We start from the raw sequence: 23,959 nt of genomic DNA, 5'->3' as shown, positions 1-23,959 counted from the left end.
TAGATATATAATTTTAAGTTTTCATTGAGCCTTAATATGTAAATGAAAAAATTTCTTGGAAATATTTTTTAGGGACTATGTGGGTAATTGATTGCTGCCTCCACCCTGGTGCTTATCTTATCTTGCATTAGGTCATACTATTACACCACTTCCAATGTAGTTCGATCATATTTAATTTCTAAGTATTCATTTGGAAAAAAAAAAAAAATAAATGTTGCTAAGGACCGTCCCATGCCAAAGCATAAACTCACTCACACACATTCCTCAATCGCTCTCACTTAATGCTAGTAGTAGGGAAGCCAGAAAAATTTTTTAGAAGTGCACTCATTTAGAAATACCCATATTTAAAGGAACGCCCATGTGTATATAAAAAAGTAAATATTTAAAAATGGTATATGAAAAAATCAAGAAATTTTAAGGGGCCGACTACAAGTGGCTCCGCTACGGCTCAATACAAAATTTTGGGCTTTTTTTTTTTTTTTCATTAAGCAAGAGGTGCAAGAGATTATACTAAGTTAAAAATTTTGAGCAAAGTTTTGTTTTATCACTTCCCACCTACTGGTGATTAGTATGTCCATGGAATCCGGAATTTCGACTTTGCTGGGCGCACCTAATTTCAAGGGCCAATGCATGTGTGTGCAATTGTTAAAAGTGAAATTTTAAATTTTGTAATTAGTACTTCTTAACTTGAAATTCGCTGATTTTTAATAAATAAAGGGACTTGTCTGACCCCTTCATCGTAATCCAAATTTCACTTCTGCTCCAAACCAAAAAAGTTACCTCCAACGCCGGTCAATCCTTCTTCTCCACAAATTCTATATCTTCTCTTCTCTTTTCATGTTTCGTCTCACATAAGCCAACCAAGAAAAAGAAAGAACTCCATATTCAAGACTCCATGAATCCCCAAACTTTGAAACCTTTTCTTCGCTCGACGGTGGATGGAAAAGTGAGTGGGAGAGTTTGGGTCCCACCTCATTTTTCATTGTCACATGAACATCACCGTCTACCACATCCCAACAATACAAAATAAATACAAAAGTAAAGGAGAGGATCCATAGACAAGCGCATCTTTGTCGTACCTCCCCTAGTTGCCCATTAATTGGAAAACATGTCCACAAGTAAGATGTTGGAAATTCACGAAATTTAAAATGAATGAAAGGAATATGTATACTTTTTTGGTTTACTATGATTTTTCTACAGTATCATTCATTCCATAATACCATCCATGCATGTGGTTGAAGGGGAACATCAACATCGACATGGGTAGCTCATGACAAGTAGACCTGTACAGTGGCGCTCTTGGTGCATTTACAGATAGGGCACGCGTCGACCGCCGGGGAGCAGGCGCCGCAGAGGCAGAGGTGCCGGCACGGCAGCAGCAGCACCGTCGGCGCCCCCTCCCCGCACCGCCTGCACGCCGACCAGCATCCCTTCTCCCTCCGACTCTCTCCTTCCTCTTCCCGCCCGGCCTCCTTCCGCCTCTTCCCCCCTTCGGCGCCGTCGCAGCAGCACGACTCCGCGGCCCCGGCGTCCTCCTCGCTGTCGCCCCGCCCCTCGCTGACCCGCGCCAGCGCCTGCTCCAGGTTGCCCTTCAGGGCGTTCGCCGTCGCCTCCGTGCTCCTCGCCAGGTTCTGCCATATCTGGTTCTCGACGCACAGCGCCCTCACCTTCTCCTCCAGCGCGCAGTTGATCTTCCCCATGCTTTCTATCTCCGCCTCCTTCTGCTGCAGCTTCTTCGCTATGGCTTCCCCCAACACCGCCATCAGCCGCCTCGAGTGCTTCTTCCGCTTCTCTTCGAGTTCTAGCTTCACATTCTCGATCTACACCACCGTTTGTGAAACGAAAGAAAATTAAGGACCTCTATAAATCTCTTGATCAATCCGCGATCCACATGCACGAACGGGAAGAAATCAAGCGGCAGTGCGAATGAGGCATGCAAGTACCTGAAGCGCAATGAATCGGTCGAGCTCTTGCTGCTGCTGCCGAATCTGCGGGGCGACATCCTCGCCCAAGAAGGAGAGTACTTCTCCGGTCACCAAGTTGGGCGTCGCCGGAATCCGGCAGGCGGGAGGGTATGAGTACGAGCACTCTCTGCCGCGCTTCCTCGAATAACTCGTGAGGTGGTTGTTGGTGGTGCCGGTGAGGCTACTCTGCGGCCCGCTGATGACGGCCGTGCTCAACGGGGGAACGAAATCTACATGACCACATGGACCCGAATCAACACCAGAAGAGGAATACCGAATACCAACCAAGGCGATGAACGTGCCGTGCCGTTCATCATTTGAAGTATCAAGTGAAACCTACCGGAATCAGTGAACGGGTAAACGTTGGCGGTTGCGGCGGGGAAGTTCTGCAGCGCATCTGCCAGGGAGATTGGGATCCCAAAACTCAGGTTCCAGTTGCCGGCGTTCTCACAAAACATCTTGCTTCTCAGAACCTCCTAACTACAAAAGTAAAGAGAGAGAGGGAGTGAGAGGGAAAGAGGGAGGGAGAGGAAATGGAAGAAGGTGGGATGAAGATATTTAGGGGCTTGGGTGGTGGGGAAGGGGAAGAAGATTGGCCATAGTTGGTTGGCTTACAAGTTTTATACCAGAAGGTGAGCAGTTGGTATGAGAAGAGAGAGAGAGAGAGAGAGATGAGGTGAAAGTAAAGGCAGCCGCTCGGACAACGGAGGAAGATATAAGGTATAAGAAGAAGATGAAATTGAATATCCAAACTGTCATCGTTCACGTCACTTACCATTTGAGACCGATTCGCTCTCCACCTCCCCCAGCACGAGGAGGCGGAGGAGTGGACCCCCTATAGTGCCAAGGCCCCCGACCTAACCCAGTCCGGCTTAACTGAGCCGAGTCAAGTTGGGAACCTTCGTCCATGTAGGTTCGGTCACTGGTTCTGCTGGCCCGGCCCAGTCCCTATTCACCTGGTGGTTGCCGGCCTCGTGGGCTCGGAAAAGCTGAGCCCATGGGCGTGGGTGGGTGCGGGCGTGTCGTGTTTGAAGAGCCGGTCGGGCTGGGAAAAGCGGGAAGCCAAGTGGGAGCACGTCTTAAAAGGAGGAGGGAAGAGGGTGGAGCACGTGCGACGCGTCCTGCTCTCACGTGCACGCTAGAGGACGTGGGCCCCATTTGACGGGAGAGGAAGACAAGGAGCAACCGAAATCTCGTATTTGAGCGCGCCTCAGTTTTGTCGGCCAGCGCCCTTCTTTCTTCCCTTCATTCATCCACCCTCTCTCTCTTTCTTCCCTTTCGTCCACTTAATCACTCATCCGCCTATATATTGTTTTTTTCTTTAGAAATTTAAAAATTAATTTCTTAAATAATTTAAATCGATTAGTACAAATAAAAAATAAATTATAATCATATCCACAATGTTACTCGTTGAATGAATGTTCTCTCTTTCTCTCTCTCTCTCTCTCTCTATCTATATATATATATATATATATAATAGGTCCACATGAATTTAATCGGTTGATGATGTCCTGAAAAAATTTAGTGATCAGTTGACCAGAGGGAAGCAAGCATAAAACCAAAAGGAATATGCATTTTCTTGGTACGTAATAAATTTATCTCAAGAATTCCGGTCAGAATCAGTGTGATCATAATGTACACGACTTGAAAAGCAAATATGTCAAAATTGCATATGACAATATCAAGATTATGTTTCACGGCTCAACTAAAATCAGTAATTAATTGTAAACTTTTAAAAGTCTCCAATATGAGATTTTATACATGTTAGATTAAGGGCCCATTGGGCAAACATAACAATATGCCAAATAATATGGCTAAAACATTAAGGCTCATTCATGGAACCCTTTAAAAGCCATTTAATGAATCTGCCTCAATTTTGATGCCATATTCATATAAAGATTACAAATTGTTTCATTTATGGGTCCTCAATTCACAACTTAAATAAACTGTGGATCTCTTAATTGGGGATAAACTACAGATTTATAGTCTGAGAAGAGAGGTTTTTGACCACTGATTCATGGTTTTTTCATGGGAGGCTATCAGACATAGCCTTATTTCATCAAGGAATCATCCATAATTTCCAACAGATATGTCTAGAAAGAGAAAATAAAATAATCAACCCACTTTTTGTTTCGATTCAACGCTTATTAACCTGTGAAGCGAGAACATCTGATTTTAGAATTTTTAAAATCCTGCACCTTTTGAGATTATCTGTTCAATTTGCTGGTTGTCTAACTTTTTTTGTTGGTGTCGGCACCCAAACATTTTTCTAAATAGTTAGCTAGAACTCAGGTTTTTTCTCTATCGGACCAGCAGCTAAAGCTTTCTCCATTAACGGTGCAAGAACATTAATTCGCGGTGTGAGCACACAAAAAAAAAGTTTGAAAATGAACTATATATGAATGACGTATATGAGCATGATTTGTCTTTGGTTGTAACTTGGTTTCTAAAAGTTTTTTTAGTCGATTGAATCTTCGAAGCTGTAATCGTGATCAAATATTTAAACATTTAAAATTGCTAATTGAGCACGGAAGGTGGGTGGGTTCCTATGGCGGTATAGGTTTACTCTTCAATATCAAATTGATGTTCTTGGTAAAGTAGCCAACGTTCTAAGTCAGACAATATAGTCTCCGTTCAATCTGTAATGTTTGTTCGCACAAGTTTTCCATCAGTTTGAAACCCACATAAAACTATATTTGTTTTTTTAGGTGAGTAGGAAGAGTATTTCAACTTATTGTCTTACTGAAAAATGAAGTTCTCACCTTTTCGTCTATCCCCCTAAGATACCGTGCATCCTTTTAGTGCATCGGAATAATGTTTCTACTATGCTTCAACTTGCATGTCAGTATCCCTTTCATTTCTTGCATAGTAAGTTGATGTCACTATAGCTTAAAAAAAAGACTGATTGCCTGCTAGCCTACATCCCATTCGTTATGCCAACCCTCTTGAGGATGCTATATTTGTTTTTTCCATCTATAATTTATGTACTAATTCAACAAATTAAGGGAAGAAACTGTGTACTCAAACGTCTTTGGTCAAAGTTGATGATCTTGAAATCTCATCAAGATGGGTTGGTAAAGTTATCACTATCAAGACCAGACGTTTGAAATTGTCCCCAAATTAACTACCTAAGATCATAAGAAAAATACCTACTAGTTACCATCTTGATCAATATCCTTAGAAGCATGTTTTGCTGGACTTCATGTGTAAACTAGGACTAATTCTGATCCATTTTTTGTTGTAACTGATATATCATCTAATGTGCATAACTGTACATATGTATTCCTTATAAGTGCATTGCTAATACTTTGCTAGTTGGTTCATGTTTTCTCGTGCATGAAATTATGTTTGAGAACTATAACCTGATCTCATATCTAATCCAATGATCAAACGGAACCACCAGTCAACTGTTCCAGTTTAATTTGCAATAGTTTTAAGGACTAAGTTCTTAATTATTTTATTATATAAAACTAAGTTTCAATATAATAATACCCTGGGCTTATCTACTTGAATTTCGGTCACTCCTTGACTTTGCTACCGATGTGTTTTCATGTTGTAGACTCAGTTTACAATTGAAAGGCTGGTGAGCTTACAGAGGTATATTTGTTCTTGTCTATATGCATGACCTTTTCAATTAGGCCAAAATAAAACCCACAAACAATTGTTTCACTGATATGGAAGCCTTAATGCGCATCCAAATGAACTTCTTGGGGAGGTTTTCTATATTCTATTTGCAACTAAAATGTGTTCAACAAAATGCTGTCAAAATCAGTTTTTTTGAAACATATCAGAAAGCCAAATGATTCACAGAATTAGTGATTTGAATTAGAATCAGAATCATTTCTAGATAAGATTTATTAATAATGTACTTTTAATTTTGAAAAATCAAATAAAATTTGAAAAATATCAAAAATAAGAAAAAAATGAAAGAAATAATACCAACACTTCACCACTTTGAAAAAAATAAAAGAAATAATATATCCAACAAAGTAAATCACATGCACACACAAAGCGAATTGTGAGGGCTTTACACAAAGCAATTGCACATACTCTTAAAACATAGGGTTTAATGGTAATTCCATTCAAAAAAATGATTTCTCTTGCATGCATTTGTTCAATTAATCTTGCCATTCTACATGGAAGTCCTAACTATGAGTTTGCCACATCCTCTAATAGATTGCAAAAACCCTTTAGGCTGTTACCATAGAAGATTCATTTAACCTAATTATGTGGATCATAAAAATCATGCACATATTCAATCTCCCATGCTAGAGCTTTGTTCAACTATATTATGAAGTTCAATGTAATCCTTAGGATAACGATAAAATGTTTACATTATTCAACATGTATTATCATTTAAATTTCAATGAATGAAAAGAAACATAAAAAATAAAAAGTGGTCAAAATTTCAAAACTAAATATGACAATAGTCTAAACTTCCAAACTTAAAGCATCACCAATGGATACTAAAATTTTAAAAGTTACCATATGCATCGTTTATGTCAAACCAATCAATTAGTTCCTTAGCCATTTGCATATTCTCTTCACTTTATGCTTTGAATATAACATATTGTGGGACTTCAAAAATACTTGTGTCTATAAATTGATCACCATATGCATATGCATCAAGCAAAAAAAAAATCCTTCTTAGTTTAACATAAAAGGTATATAATACAATAATCTGTCATCAAGTTATATACTTTCATATTTTGATATTGGAATTTCGTCAGCTTCATCTCCAATTTCACTCACATCAGCCCACTAAGCATCCTTCAATCCCCAAATCATTTTCTTGTGCAGTCAATATTCTAGTATTTCTTCGACATACTTCTGGTAGAATGCTTGAGAAGTTTGTGGGTGCCATGCTACTAGGCATAGAAGTGAAACCTGAAATAGAAATTACTAGAAGAAAAAAATAGCTTGTGAAAAGATGTAAGCTGAAAATTGATTAATGATAGAATATCGAGCTAAAGAGATGGTTTATATGGCATATGCTGCTTCTTCCCTTAAAATAGTTTTCTTTGTTTTAAGTCATATGAGTTAAAGAAAATGACATTACTGGGGCAGATAGAAATAGATCACTCCTGATACTTTTGGAGAAGGTGCCAAAGATATTTATACTTCTTTACTATATCTCCTACTGCACTCAAAAAGATGCATTTGTAGTTTCATAACATACCATCTATCATGCCAATGTTGCTTCCCATTCGGTGGCACATAAAGCTAGCTCGCCACTTAAGCTTAGTCATCGCATCATGAAAAACAAGCATCACTAATGCATTAATTTTTGTTATAGACAGATAATTTCCAAAATTATTTATTCCTTTTTCTTCATTTTTCATTTTTTTTTCTTGTGACTTCTCTTTCCCTTTGGCTTCCCTAACTACTAACATGGTCTCTCTAGTGACCAACATCTTTTTGGTGGCAATTTTCCCTCACAAGTTACTGATGACCATCTCTCCCATCACCTGTTCACCTACCCCAGCTTCTTTATCGATCGACATTTTCTCTCCAATGGATGCTACTTTTTGTGGCTGTTCTTTCTCACAAGCAATTGTATCACAACAATTGTCTCTCCCACCATAGATTCACATACAACTATTTATAGGGCTCATTCATGGGATCTCTCTCCTGATTTTCCCCTGTTTCTCACACCATTGGGCCCTTCTCTATCCAGCCAGCTGATAGTCCTTGGCATCACCCCTTTCTCTCCATAATTCTCTTCCAACCTTTATCTATTTCTACTAAGGCCTCACCTAGCCAGCCAGGGTTGTAATAACAGCCCTTGACATTCCTCTCTCCCACTCCTTCTCTCCCTATTTCTCCTTTTCCTCTTTTGTTGTTGCTGGATGCAGCCCTAGTGTTTTTTGTCTCTCTTCCCTCTCCTTATTTTTCTCTGCATGAGTGTTTCTTCATTTATTAGTGTGAATTTATATTTTTTGATAGGATATATTTGCTGCATATTATTTTTGGTGTGATATTTTTGTCATTTGCTGATTATGATCGATCAAACTTGTACCTTGCTATTGTTTTGGTGACACACCTTGTAAGAAAGGCTAAATTCCAGAAAAGTAATGTTGTCTTCCAAAACTAAAATGGCCTTTGATTATTGTATATTTGTTTTTTATAACAATGATAGTCTATTAGAGCTAGAAAGTAGAGTTCCACAAAAATTGAACCAAGCAAATCCAATCACACTTGAACTACATTGTGCATTGTATATGCTGATAATGAATCCCTTTAAATACATATTGCAAATATGTTTGTAGTTTCTTTTCCTTTGTAAATACTAGTGAAGAATATTAAAATACCATGTGGGGGTTGGGGTGGACGTTGGAGTTAGTTTAAGCATTCAATTATTTTTGGAGCTTCCCTTTCTTATCTTTAATACACTTGCTCTAATTCGGGGCAGCCTAATCATATGGTTACTAATATTTAATTTAATCAAGTCAAGATCAAACAATGTAATTGTTGTCTTTGAAGCAAATCCATATGGAAATCCTTTTATTTGTTCGCAAATAATCTCGCTTCTATGCTATTACCATTTAATAATCCTCTATGATTCCAAAACAAAATGAGAGAGGCCATCAAATTTGGTTTAGAGAAACAAGTCCCTTAATTAGTTATGAATATAGAATGCCCTGCTTATCATCTCTTTCCAATTCAGATATCAATTTGAGAAAGAATGGGAACATGAGAAATTCTAGGTGATATGCTTTTAGATTCATTTTGCATATGTCACACCCATCATGTACTGACCTCTATAATTGAACATATTGCAGAAGTTGTTCAAATCACAACATAGTTCTTATTATTGATCATATAGATGGAAATATCAAAGATGCTTAAATCTTCATTCTAATTATGTCATGGTTCAGACATTGCCTTTTCATGACTTTACGGACCATATAAACACATGAGCAAATTAAAGAATATAAAAAACCAATTTATTCTTTCTTTACATCTATTATAGTAAAAGTAAATTATACATTCCAAACTTTTGTCTATCACGCCAACTTGCATAAAGCAACATTTTTGTAATGGTTTCAAAATCATGTGAGTTTGGTTATGTATTAAGTGTGTTATTTTCACATATTGAATTAACATGCATTCTTTTTGAATTGCAGCTTTTTCAATGTGACAAGCTTATGAAGTTTGTGACAATGAAATTTATTATATTTCTAAAGATATTATATAGTTATCACAATCTCCTGCATTAAAATGCAAAGATTCTATAAAACAGGTTCAATCTTCATAGAAAGATAGATGTATGAAATCTCAAAATAGTAGTGTGCTTGTTAATGCATAGACTTTGAGCTTTTCAAGCAGAAGAAATAGAAAGGCCATTGCTGGTGAAGCTACACATTATGAATTTGTAATTCTCATTATAGAGATGAGCTACAACTAAAAGCTAAAACACGTTTTATTTAGTTATGAATGATTCAATGCTCTTAGTTCACATGACAAAAGTATTAATTGAGATGAGTTTGGTTTTACATGCACTAATGCAAATATTGATGTATAAAGGATAGACCTTTTATTCTAATATATTGAGAGCAATAAGTTTCATATGTAGAAGATAATATAGGTTGATGTGTTGTCATTAGAAAAATTAAGACCTAGAGACCTACATAATATTCTAGGAAAATAAGCCACTAAAGGTAATAATTATGATATTGAGTACAATTTGCAAAGTTGTTAGGTCAATAAGATGAATAATGTTGGTGCTTTACAGATGATGTGTAGTGATTGTGATCAACAATTCCATGAAATTTTTGGTATGAATGTTTAAAATTTTTCTGTACTCATGTACAAAGTACTCAATTTATCATGATTAATTATGTAAATGTGAGTGAAGTTTTGGCATTTCGCCACTCATGCTTTGTTTTGATGTCTATCTTTCTATATTGATTTTTTTTCCCTCTAACATTATCACTTTCTACATTTGCTGCTTTTCATATGGCTAATATCATCTTTTGCTACCAAAAAGCAATGTTTTGTTCAAGTAACTATTGAATTTTATGGATATATTCTACTTAATGAAGTATTTGAATTGTATTTAATGTTTTACCAACCACTTGCAACAACACTTTTGCTATAAAGTTACAATATGGACAAAAGCACAAGATTAGTGTATGTGATGAGCTAAATCAACCACAAGGCATAGTGGTTGACTTTATTCATTGGAACAACGACTTGATATCCATGACAAACACTACTAATATATCATTCCTGGAAGGCACTATCCATATAATTTTCAGGCGGATCTCTAGATTCATGTACAAGTAATTAACATGTCCTACCTCATATTTAACACTATTGTATCCTAAGGTATTGTATCTTAAGGTGGTTGTAGATAGCATATCTCATGTTTCATGTGTTGTTGACATTGATGATAAACATGGGTAGGTTTTAATATTCATGATTTTTAAGATATAAATGTATCAGTTGAAAAAGTTATTTAAGATGAATGGCAACAACAAAGAACATCAAAATCATTTAAGAGTGAAATTCCATATGATCACTGAGACTTATTTTTGAAGCTCTTTGACAAAAATGAAGTAAGCATTTCATCTAATGAATTGTTAACTTCATTCTTGTCATAAATTATGTAATCTGATGTAATGTCCTTATATAAGTTTGATAAAGTAGGAAATAAACAAAAAAAAAACTGTAACACATGCAAAACAAAATGTTGAAACACTAGGGGTACTTAGAGCTTTGTACAATTTAAGACAGAGATGGTAAATGGTTATTTCTCTTCCTACCTCTATCTATTTCTACTAAGGCCTCACCTAACTAGCCAGGGTTGTAATAACAGCCCTTGACATTTCTCTCTCCCACTCTCTCTCCCTATTTCTCCTTTTCATTTTTTGTTGTTGCTGGGATGCAGCCCTAGTGTTTTTTGTCTCTCTTCCCTATCCTTATTTTTCTCTGCATGATTGTTTCTTGATTTATTAGTGTGAATTTATATTTTTTGATATGATATATTTGCTGCATATTATTTTTGGTGTGATATTTTTGTTATTTGCTGATTATGATCGATCAAACTTGTACCTTGTTATTGTTTTGGTGACATACCTTGTAAGAAAGGCTAAATTCCAGAAAAGTAAAGTTGTTTTTCAAAACTAAAATGGCCTTTGATTATTGTATATTTGTTTTTTATAACAATTATAGTCTATTAGAGCTAGAAAGTAGAATTCCACAAAAATTGAACCAAGCAAATCCAATCACACTTGAACTACATTGTGCATTGTATATGCTGATAATGAGTCCCTTTAAATACATATTGCAAATATGTTTGTCCCTTTGTAAATACTAGTGAAGAATATTAAAATACCATGTGGGGGTTGGGGTGGAGGTTGGAGTTAGTTCAAGTATTCAATTATTTTTGGAGCTTCCCTTTCTTATCTTTAATAAACTTGTTTTAATTCGGGGCAGCCTAATCATTTGGTTACTAATATTTAATTTAATCAAGTCAAGATCAAACAATGTAATTGTTGTCTTTGAAGCAAATCCATATGGAAATCCTTTTATTTGTTTGCAAATAATCTCGCTTCTATGCTATTACCATTTAATAATCCTCTATGATTCCAAAACAAAATGAGAGAGGCCATCAAATTTGGTTTAGAGAAACAAGTTCCTTAATTAGTTATGAATATGGAATGCCCGCATATCATCTCTTTCTAATTCAAATATCAATTTGAAAAAGAATGGGAACATGGACAATTCTACGTGATATGCTTTTAGATTCATTTTGGATATGTCACACCCATCATGTACTGACCTTTATAATTGAACATATTGCAGAAGTTGTTCAAATCACAACATGGTTCTTATTATTGATCATATAGATGGTGATATCAAAGATGCTTAAATCTTAATTCTGATTATGTCATGGTTCAAACATTGCCTTTTCATGACTTTACGGACCATATAAAAATATGAACAAATTAAAGAATATAAAAAACCATTTTATTCTTTCTTTACATCTATTATAGTAAAAGTAAATTATACATTCCAAACTTTTGTCTATCACGCCAACTTGCGTAAAGCAACATTTTTGTAATGATTTCAAAATCATGTGAGTTTCGTTATGAAATTTATGAAGTATGTGACAATGAAATTTATTATATTTCTAAAGATATTATATAGTTATCATAACCTCCTGCATTAAAATGCATAGATTCTATAAAACTAGTTCAATCTTCATACAAAGATAGATGTATGAAATCTCAAAATAGTAGTGTACTTGTTATTTGAGCTTTTCAAGCAGAAGAAATAAAAAGGCCATTGCTGGTGAAGCTACACATTACGAATTTGTCATTCTCATTATAGAGATGAGCTACAACTAAAAGCTAAAACACGTTTTATTTAGTTATGAATGATTCAACGCTCTTAGTTAACATGACAAAAGTATTAATTGAGATGAGTTTGGTTTTACATGCACTAATGGCAAATATTGATGTATAAAGGATAGACCTTTTATTCTAATATATTGAGAGCAATAAGTTTCATATGTAGAAGATAATATAGGTTGATGTGTTGTCATTAGAAAAATTAAGACCTAGAGACCTACATAATATTCTAGGAAAATAAGCCACTAAAGGTAATAATTATGATATTGAGTACAATTTGCAAAGTTGTTAGGTCAATAAGATGAATAATGTTGGTGCTTTACAGAGGATGTGTAGTGATTGTGATCAACAATTCCATGAAAATTTTTTGGTATGAATGTTTTAAAATTTTTTTGTACTCATGTACAAAACTCAATTTATCAAAATTAATTATGTAAATGTGAGTGAAGTTTTAGCATTTCGCCACTCATGCTTTGTTTTTTGGTAGCAAAAGATGATATTAGCCATATGAAAAGCAGCAAATGTAGAAAGTGATAATGTTAGAGGGAAAAAAATATCAATATAGAAAGATAGACATCAATGGCAAATATTGATGTATAAAGGATAGACCTTTTATTCTAATATATTGAGAGCAATAAGTTTCATATGTAGAAGATAATATAGGTTGATGTGTTGTCATTAGAAAAATTAAGACCTAGAGACCTACATAATATTCTAGGAAAATAAGCCACTAAAGGTAATAATTATGATATTGAGTACAATTTGCAAAGTTGTTAGGTCAATAAGATGAATAATGTTGGTGCTTTACAGAGGATGTGTAGTGATTGTGATCAACAATTCCATGAAAATTTTTTGGTATGAATGTTTTAAAATTTTTTTGTACTCATGTACAAAACTCAATTTATCAAAATTAATTATGTAAATGTGAGTGAAGTTTTAGCATTTCGCCACTCATGCTTTGTTTTGATGTCTATCTTTCTATATTGATATTTTTTTCCCTCTAACATTATCACTTTCTACATTTGCTGCTTTTCATATGGCTAATATCATCTTTTGCTACCAAAAAACAATGTTTTGTTCAAGTAACTATTGAATTTTATGGATATATTCTACTTTATGAAGTATTTGAATTTTATTTATTGTCTTACCAACCACTTACAACAACACTCTTGCTACAAAGTTAAAATATGGACAAAAACACAAGATTAGTGTATGTGATGAGCTAAATCAACCACAAGGCACAGTGGTTGACTTTGTTCATTGGAACAACGACTTGATATCCATGACGAACACTACTAATATATCATTCATGGAAGGCACTAATCATATCATTTTCAGGTGGATCACTGGATCCATGTACAAGTAATTAACATGTCCTACATCATATTTAACACTATTGTTTCCTAAGGTGGTTGTACTTAGCATATCTCATGTTTCATGTGTCCATAATAAGAGAAGGTTGACATTGATGATAAACATGGGTAAGTTTTAATATTCATGATTTTTAAGATATAAATGTATCAATTGAAAAAGTTATTTAAGATGAATGGCAACAACAAAGAACATCAAAATCATTTAAGAGTGAAATTCCATATGATCACTGAGACTTATTTTTGAAGCTCTTTGACAAAAATGAAGTAAGCATTTCATCTAATGAATTGTTAACTTCATTCTTGTCGTAAATTATGTAATCTGATGTGATGTCCCTATATAAGTTTGATAAAGTAGGAAATAATAAAGAAAAACTTGACACATGCAAAACAAAATGTTGAAACAATAGGGGTACTTAAACCTTCGTACAATTTAAGACAGAGATGGTAAATGGTTATTGAAATTATTACATTAATATGATACTAATTTAGTATCTCATATTGTAAATGAATTATATATTTATTTCAACTTTATTTGATGGTTTGGGATAGATGGACTAGAACTTTCATCTGTGGAGGTTTTTTTCTAATATGGAGTAGACAAAATGCAAATTACTATAAAAATAGACTAATATTGCCATTGTAAATGTTTCACATAATCTATTTATACATTCACACACACACGCAAATAGACACACACACACACACACACACACACACACACACACACACACACACATATATATATATATATATATATATATATATATATATATATATATATATATATATATAAGAACTGCAAATTCATTATAGTATGTGTTTTTCCAGTTGGTAGAAAAAGATTAATATGATTGAGTATGCACAAAAGGGAATAGATCTCAAAGATTTGAAGTTCAATGAAGCCACTCCATGGGGAGCCAAATTCTTGAAGAGAGTGCATAAACAAAAAAAAAGGCAGTTCATAAGAAAGATTGACTACGATGGAGGCTTGAGTTGAAAATGTTGATGAGCTCAAAGCTCGACTTGCTAGGGTGGATGAGATCGAATCTTGAGTTGGTAGGATAGATGTGTGTAAAGCTTGAGTTGGCAAGGATGTTGAGTTTGAATAGTTAAGTCTTACACATTTTTTATGTTTTGCATATTAACATATTATTATCTTTATTACATAAGATTCAACACACATTTCATTTCAAAAATACAAATCCATAGTCATTAGGATCTTCTTTTTTTAAGTTTGAAAAATCTAATGCAACAAATGCCATGAGAATATATGGCGACAAACATTTTGCACATTTGTAACACATGCACTTTGCCTCTCTTTTTTTATTCCATTGCTTTGTCCAACACTTTCTATATTTTATATTACTTGAATGAATGCATTGATGTCTTCTTTCCAATATTCCATTGTTATACCCACCTTAGTTTTCTCTCTCCCTCTCGCTATTGCGTATGTGTCAAACTCCTTTCTCCCTCAATATTTAAAATTTTTGAAGTTGCCCATGATCATTTTCTTTCTCTGGTTCTTGTGTTAATGGCTTCTTTTTCTATTCTAATATTGTTGTTAGTTTGTTTTTGAAGGCATTTAATGGATTCCATTGGAATTGTGATGACCAATGCCTAGTTCAATGGGGAAGAAGAACCATTTAAAACTTCAATACATGCAATTGTTAAGGCAAAGTTTGCATTGGCGATTTTATTTTTGCAGATTTCTATGTGATGGTGTTCTATTAGTGTATTGGTTTAATTGCAACTTTGTCTTGGTGGTGACATGCAATTGGGGTTCTTGACGTGACAATGAGTATTTGGTAGTTGCATTTTCTTTTGATTATAGCCAAGTAATGGATCATAGAATTTTTTGCCTTTGAGTGCTCATATTTGTTTCCTAGGTCCCCAATTTTGATTTACTATAATTTTTTTGTTCATTTTTTATTTTCTTTTATTCTATTATTTGATGCTAGGATAAGAATGCAGTCATTGTGTGTCACTACCTTCCCTAATCTTTTGCTTATTGTTCGTTGTTTGAAAATGAAAGCAAATCTTGGGTCATTGCTTTTCTAAATGAATTGGTTATTTTCCAAATCCAATTGAAAGAGGGATTTGTATTTATAACTTGAACATATCACATTTTTTTCCTTCTTATTGTCTTAGATATAATGATGAAAGGTTTGTTGATCTACTATTATGCATTGAACTATGTGGATTAACCTTATTTTTTCCCTTTCTTTTGAATTACAAGATATTATGAAAGGAAGAGAAACTATCCTCATCCCCACTATTGCAATTCATGATGCTTGATTTATGTTCGTACTCCTCATGGGGAGCCATATGAAGTAGCAAGAGTAGTTGTTTTGGTTTTGAAAGATTAAAAGAAAGGGATTCACCCATCGGTATACAGTCTAACCATTATAACTACCTTTAAGAGGGTAATTAGACCGAGGTCTAAAAATTTCTCAAATTGTACAAGTTCCTTTGATTGATCCTCTTATATGCTTGTGCAAGGATTGAATTTGATATTAAACATGATTAAAAATTTTGTTGAATCCTTTAGAATTCCAAAAAAATTTTAGGATTGAAGATTTGGATGATTTTTTATTGTAGAAAATAATTGAAATTGAGTATTTGGTTTGATTACTAAAACTTATGGATACATTTGGGAAATTTAACTTGGAAGTTGGAAATTTGATTTGAAAATCGGATTTGATTTGAAGATATACATTATTTTACTAGATTTCAAACTCCATCTTTTAGAGTTTGAAAGGAGGATTGATTTTGGAATCCATTTTGAAAGACTCAAGTTTGTGATTTTCAGATAAAATTATTTTTAAAAAATTTCAGATTTGGGTGGCTTGAAAACTTCAAGTCTGCATTATTTTTATGATTGAATTCAATGTTTTTTGCTTTGAGATAAATGAGATCCAAAACTTTGTTGCAGTCTGGCTTGGTCATGGTAGCAACCCTAATTTGGCTTACTAATGTATTGACAATTAGTGAATTAGTGGAATTGTGTAGTGAGTGAAGGCATGTTTGCACAAGCAAACTATATGTTTGTTATTCAGTTTCACTCTTTCATCTCTCCATGTGTAACTTAATTTTGATTTCATTTATGAAGAGGTAGATATTGGCTGGTTTTTGAGAAATTAAGAATGTTGGACCACTTCTAAATTATTCTTGATATTGAAATCAAGAATGTTCTCTAAAACATGGTCCATGAGCTTGACTTGATTTAAAAACATTTTGTAATCTTGATTTTGAAATTAAAATCCTTATTTCAAAGTAGAAAAATTGATGAATTAGAGTTTACAAGATTTATTTTGGTTTGAATCAACTTAACTTATGGATTCACAAATCAAGCCAATGAAAACCGATTGGGATCTTGGAAAATGAAACCAACTTGACAAGCATCTTGTTGGTTTAGGGTATAGTTTCAGCATTTATTCTTTGAAATTTCTGGTGTTATATTAGATTGTAAATCAGTCCATTTCTATGCTAGAAATGAACATTTATTTCTATAAAATTACAGAAAATTGATCTTGCTCAAAATCGAGTTCTTGAGACATTGGTATGTTGGGAAGCTTAGGAGTCGAACCTAAGTGATTGGCCAGCTAGTCCTGCCTCTCTTTGGAGCTTAAAAAGAGCATGGTTTTTGAATCCTAGAAATCCAAAATTTCATATTCCACATATTGATTTGAGGTATTTGAGAAGAGACACGTCTCTCTCTCCATAATGCTGACTTTTTTTTAGAGACTCATTTAAAGGAAGTTCGTTTCTAGTAAACTGGCTAATTTGAATAGCCACTTCCCAACATAGGGATGGCTGAGTTGGAAATCCAAATCTTGTTTGATTAGAATATGGATTGGTTTTGATAGGAGAAATAGATGAAAAATGTAGTTCTCTCTCTTAGTTTCTGTTGTTGACTATCGGTTAGGTAGATTTTTTGTGTTTGTGAATAAGAAAGTGCTCATATTTGTAGGGTTACCTATTGAGTTCAACTAGGATTTGGTTCTCAACCAAATATGGTGAGTAAAGTTCTGTAACTTGCAGAAATTTCTAAAAATTTCATATATGCTTTAAGCAAATAATGTTTTATTTTATAAAGTCAAGCTCAATGTATTGTTTTAGCCTCTTACAAGGTGAACTATACTCAATGCTTGGGTGAGTTTGATCTTTAATTGTCTGAAATAGATCAGTTGTCATGATAGGATTGTCACGTTGAAATATAGACGTCATTCATTCATCTCACTTCTTTCTCTTTCTCTTTCTCATGTATTGCATTCACCATGACCAGAGCACGAAAAAACAATGTAAAGAAACATCGTGTTATCAAGCCATGCATCACTTGCCCTATATCTCACCATGGATTTTCTCATTGGTTTAGGACTTCTAAAATCTAGTTTTTGAGTCCAAATCATATCTTTCTTTGCCAAAAAACAAATTTAGATATGTTTCTTCATAAAAAACAGATTGGATGCATGCACTGAAATGCATTAACATGTACATTTTGCATATATAACCCAGCTAGACATCATTCACAACCTTAAATTAAATGAGAAAAATCCCTCCCCACGTTGGCTCATTCATTCATCTGCATAGAATATAGAAAAACAGAATGGAATGAGGATTGGTTTAAGAGTACCCATCTTGTTCGGGTGAATGGGGCTGCTCTTGGTTTCTTTAGTTAGAATTCTTAAACGAAGACCGTCATGAAAGGACTAGACTTAAGAAGTCCAAGCATAGGAGGTAAAAAAGATTTTCTTCCTGCTGGAATGGAATGATTATGGCTGGTTCTTGCTGCCTATAATCAGAAAATCATAATCTAGAACCCAAGAAACAGGTTCAAGCTTAGCAAATTCGGCAAAAGGAGGAGGCCCTCAAGGCTGCGGACTATTCTCCTTCTCTTGGCTGTCATTAAAATTCTTTTGTAACTGTCACGAAGGATGATCGTTTTTGGCTGAGGTATAGGATGCCCCTTATGATCGGGGCATCCAATATTTTTCCCAGCAAGACTGTTAGTAATTAAAGCCTACATTGCCCATAGTCGCAACCATCGTGAAATGGTATATATATATATATATATATATATAGAGAGAGAGAGAGAGAGAGAGGGTGAGCCCGTAATAGAAAAAAAAAGTTATAACTCATACATCCTCAATAACACACATCCTTGTGACCTGAATTTTCGAAATGATGGAATGTGTTGAGATACATCAAAACCAATGTCACCTGGGTGCGTTTCCCAGGAGCTCGCACCCGCACCGGGTGCTTTGCGGGTGCGGGTGAGGGTGCGCTCCAGGTGCGCACCCGATGATGAGGCGCACCCAAACCGCACCCAGGGGAGTTGGATCAAGTTCCGAGTCGAATCCAAATCCAAACCAAGTTTATTGCGTGTATGGTTTGGATCTGGATATGATTTCGGGATGAAACCAGATTAAAAATCCACAAAATCAAATCCCCGTCGGCCGTTGCATCTAATTTAATACATCTATAGATATATTATATGTTCTCTTTTCTCTTTCAAAAAAAACGATACAGGACTAAAGAATGGTGACTTTCATAAAACGATCTGTTTGCCTTTTTTTCAAACATTTCTTTTTTGATTTTTTCCCACTATCATAAAAATGTATAATTTTAATTGTGTTATTCAATTTCTACGAAAAATTAATAATAATAATAATAATATTAATATTAATAAAATATCTTCACCGCACCGCCGCACCTAATTTTTTTGAGATGTGCCGCACCGGCACCCGCACCCGCACCAGCACTGGCACCCGCACCCCGCATTCAGGTGACATAGATCAAAACTCTCATGATATTGTTTAATTTGCCATCATGTTGTGTACACAATAAATGCAATAGAAAGGCGTGAAGAGAGGAATACAGCAACCAACACAACAACATTTTCCATTATCTCTGGCGCTAAAATAGCACTGCTGAATATCTTCAGTAGCGCTCACCCAGCGCTACAAGACGCCCCACAGCTTGAGCGTCACTGCTGCTTTCTGTAGCAACGCCAGTACTAACCATTATCAGTAACAACGCTGGTATTGCTACCAGTGTTATCTGTATCGCATGATACGGGCCCGTATCGTGTGATACTTATCGTATAGGTTTGAAAAACCTATACGATATGTCTACGATACACAATACGCTTGTCTATCGTATGTGTATCGGCTGTATTGTGCGATACAGGGGCCGTATCGTACGATATCCCTCGATACACCCCCGTATTGTATGATACAAGGATAAAATTATTTTTTGTAGTTTTTTACAAGAAAACTTTTTTCTCTCTCTTTCTAAACATGTCTAAAAGTTGTGAGAGGGGAAAGTTTTACTAGTTTTTCTACAAAAATCACCCATTTATGTGATAAATCGTCGATTTAGAGAAGAACTTGCTTGTCAATAAGAAGGTTTACTCATGGCCCCTGGGGATGATGAGAACTTGATTGATGATAATCATAATATATTATTTATTGCAAACTTGTAATGTAATCTAAAGCACTTTAAAGTTTAAACTTTAAAGTTCTGATGAATGTTTATTATGTTATGAATTTCTTATTTGTCATTTCTGAATGTTCAATGTTGTTAGTATATTATGGCTTTTGAATGACGCGATGAGTTTTTTTTTAATATATATAAAACATGACTTTTTTAATTGATTTTTTGCTTTTCCTGATTTTACCGAACTTTTTTTTATTTTTTTAATTTTTAAAATTTTTTTATGAATTAAAAAATTAGTTTACAATACGTTACGCTACGATATAGTGTATAGATCGACCCGACCGATCCACGATATGCTACGCCTTTTATAACATTGATTGCTACCGTTAAGAGCTTAAAATTACCATCACTAGTGCTTTGTTAACGCTAGTGAATGCTAGTGCCATTTGGGATGTGCTTCCGTAGCGCTGTTAATTAATGTGCTCTTTGTTTTTGCTTTCCAATTTTGTTCCCTGCTTATTTTTACAGTTACTATTGATTTGTATACTATTGACGGAGAAAAATAAATAGTAGACCATCCACCCTTGATTTGCTTATTCTCTGACAAATTGCTGCCAAATTTTCTTTAATAACACTTATTTACAATCTAAATTACATACAATGTTAAAGTACTCTAAGGTTCATGTGAAAGTCACAGGAAAATTACATAAAATTTAAAAAAGTTGCAGAAAATTCACGGGCAACCTCCTTCTGAATGCTCGCCCTCTTCTTCTACAAGCTGATTGTGTAACCCACCACCAACCCCTCGACCGATTGTTCTGGGGCGGCAAGTTCAAGTTCAAGCTGATTGGCTTACAAATCTTCATGCCATTCAGTTCCTGTCTCCAAAGCGCTGCAGTTCTTCATGCCTTTCGCCGAATGCTCAGGAATGGCTTAGTGTACCATAACAGCCAGTGCCTTCTAAGATTTGCTGTCTCTTCCACTTTCATGTCAACAAAATATCCAGCAACAAGGTTGGCAGCCCTCTTCACATAAACCTCAAGGCATGATTCCCAGTCTGGTCTGTGTGGTTAATATCCCCTTCTGTGTGGCAAACAGCCCCTGCCCTCACTCTGCTATCATCTTCCTGGTAAGCAACCAATGAAAGTGTAAGATTTGGTGTTCTTAGCCTTGTGGCAGTAAAACACATTACAATGATGTGGCAGTAAAACACATTACAATGATGTGACTTAATTCTAATTTCTTCTATTAAAAAATTACATTCAAAATCCACTCTCCAGCACAACAGATAGGATTTAGCAAAATCAGACAGTTCCAAAGAGAAGTTACCTGGCTTACAAGTTTCTGCAACCCTATTAGCACAAGGTCGACCATGTCAAGAAGAGAATTTGCACCAAAGCCTATTGGCTCCACGAACTGATGCACAAGCAGCTTTACCTGCAGCCAATGGTCCAGTGACCATATGTGCATTCAATTAGTTAATATTAACCCACTGTAAATTTTTTCTTATGCAATAGATTATCATTGGACTATATTAGCCTTCAGTCACCAGATCCCATTCCTTGACCTCTCCGAGTTCCTAGCAGCCAGAGGGATCAACGAGTCTGTCTCATCTCCACCCCAAGGAACATACAAAGACTACCAAAGATGTCTACCCAATTGTCTTCCCAAATCCATCTGGTCAAGTTCCCTCTCCCTTCGAAAGATGGCTTGCTTGGGAATCCTGAGGCCACCATAGATCTGGATAACAGCGAGGTTCTATACGTACTTGAAGAAGGCCTACGATGGGCTGGAGGCGCCTTCCACTGAGTTCATCGCAGCAACATCACTGGACTTTTGATGGTTTGAACAGGGCAAAACAAGGTCATCCTCCATTAAGTTCAAAGAATGGTAGGATAAAGGTACAGTTTACAATTTGTACCTTGGGGACCCATTTGATTTTTAATTAAAACTGATGTTGGACTGACAATTCAAAGCAAGCTGGGCTTCACACCCACATGCTTAGTAAATATCTTCAATTTATCACTCTGCAATTTGTTGAGTGATGAACCAATGGATTAAAAAATAAGCTCTTTAGAGCGATTCCCATCAACCTGAAATTCACAAATTTTTGAAATAACAAAAAACAGAATTATGTTTCAACTTCAAAAAAGAAAAACAAAGATACATGTACGTCATTTATCAGCAGATTTGCATCAACTTCAAAAAGAAAACAAAGATACAGTTGAAAAATGTTCATATTAATAAAAGAAAAACATGAAAAGATTCCTGCTCATTACTCGAGTACCAACGATTAGGGAGTCAAGAAAGGATGAGGGATAGAAACAATTCAACCTTTGCACCCGTTGGCATCGCTTGGCACTACAAGAGATAATACTGGTGCTATGTTATGCGCTCCTATAGTGCTAATGGAAACTTGAGAATCAAACTAAGTGAACATGGGTTTCAATGAATGCTAGACCTACCGATGAACCCGTCAAGCCCAAAACACACTTCAACAAAAGTTTAATAAAGAAAACCTAGTTTAGATTAACAAAAGAATAAGAGGCAGAAACCTAGCTACCTTGTATAATAAGATCTCACTTTGGGGGAGCCTTTGATTTGGGCAGCTCTTAGCAGGTTGCTGCAAACGATTTGGGAATCAGACTTTGATTTAGGGCAGCTCAACCTGAGGTTGCTCTGATTTGGGGAGCTGCACCTGTCGTTGCAGAGTAAAGGAACGATTTTGGGTTCTTTCTGATGAGGAAATAACAGGCGGAATAGGTGTGCAGCTACACCCATACACATATGGAAGTTGCATTCTGGAAAAGTAGGAGAGATCACGCTGCTGTGCTGGAAAACTCATGATACAGAAAACAGTTTGGGAAAGGTAGTTTGTGACGATTTTCTTGCTCGTTTGGAAACTTATCCAAACCCCATTGATGTCGACATTGTCGGCATGATCGTCCATGCCTTCAACGACCACCTTCACCGATGACAGTGCTTTTGCCTCTCACCCAAACAACGAGCGAGCTCGAAGGGAGTGACATCAATTTTACCGTCAGCAGTGCCAACATTGATTGCCGACGATCGATCGTCCATCAGCGGAGACCCATATAAACATTGATTCTCGTGGAAATTGAGAATTGGTTTAAATTCTCTTTAATAGCTTTTCTCAGTTGGAATTTCATCCTACTAGGAAAAATTCTGATTTCCATCTTGAAGATTCTTGATTGATTGAGTTGGATGACATGGCTAGGTTTAGCAATGTTATGTGGCTTAAGAAAAGTAAAAAATAGTGAGGTGGATGCCACCTTACTCTATTTTGAAACCACCAATTAAAATGAAGCTTTTGGTCTTCAATTGGCTGGAATTCTTTTTTATTAGGATTGGTGACATGGTTTTTTCTCTTTAGGGCTTGTTTGGTTGGAGGGAAAGGAAAGGAAAGGGAGGGATTGAACAATCCCTCATTTGTTTGGTTGACTAACTAAAAAGGAGGGAAAGGGGCAAAGTGTGTTTGGTTGGGAGGGGAGGGAAATGAAATGATTGTGTAGTGTAAATGCAATCCCTCCCAAATCGGACGGATTGGGAAGGAAAGGAAAGGGAGAGAGGAGCAAAGTGTTGACTGCCCACAATACCCCTTCCTTCACGTTCTTAATTTTTTAAACATTTTGACTGTTAGGAGTATTATTGTAAAGTATTAACCTTTCCTTTCCTTTCCTTTCTTTTGTATCCAAACAAGCTTTTTAATCACTTCTTTCCTTTCCATTCCATTCCATTCCTTTCCCTTCCCTTTCTCTCCCTTTCCATCCCTTCCTTTCCCTTCCTTTCCCTCCTACCAAACAGG

At 35.5% G+C, this 23,959-nt stretch overlaps 1 protein-coding gene across 1 annotated transcript; it reads right to left on the bottom strand.

Moving 5' to 3' along the window:
- Positions 1-1,142: 1,142 nt before the first annotated feature.
- Positions 1,143-3,015, bottom strand: LOC116267448 (probable BOI-related E3 ubiquitin-protein ligase 3). Its single transcript, XM_031649176.2, has 3 exons — positions 2,305-3,015; positions 1,944-2,194; positions 1,143-1,820 (listed from the first exon to the last, which is right to left on the bottom strand). Exons 1-3 carry the CDS (start codon positions 2,420-2,422, stop codon positions 1,269-1,271), a joined length of 921 nt encoding a protein of 306 aa, XP_031505036.1. The 5' UTR covers positions 2,423-3,015; the 3' UTR covers positions 1,143-1,268.
- Positions 3,016-23,959: the final 20,944 nt, after the last annotated feature.

The sequence above is a fragment of the Nymphaea colorata genome, chromosome 14 (assembly GCF_008831285.2).
Source record: "Nymphaea colorata isolate Beijing-Zhang1983 chromosome 14, ASM883128v2, whole genome shotgun sequence".
NCBI classification, from domain to species: domain Eukaryota; kingdom Viridiplantae; phylum Streptophyta; class Magnoliopsida; order Nymphaeales; family Nymphaeaceae; genus Nymphaea; species Nymphaea colorata.
Note: the sequence above shows the minus strand (reverse complement) of the source record. Positions and strands in the feature narration are given on the sequence as shown.

Excerpts from the sequence above, each read along its gene's own strand:
- LOC116267448 (XM_031649176.2), bottom strand. The coding sequence starts at position 2,422 with ATGTTTTGTGAGAACGCCGGCAACTGGAACCTGAGTTTTGGGATCCCA. Across the intron at positions 2,195-2,304 it reads TTACCCGTTCACTGATTCCG|ATTTCGTTCCCCCGTTGAGC; the intron begins GTAGGTTTCACT and ends GTGGTCATGTAG. Across the intron at positions 1,821-1,943 it reads ACCGATTCATTGCGCTTCAG|ATCGAGAATGTGAAGCTAGA; the intron begins GTACTTGCATGC and ends ACGGTGGTGTAG.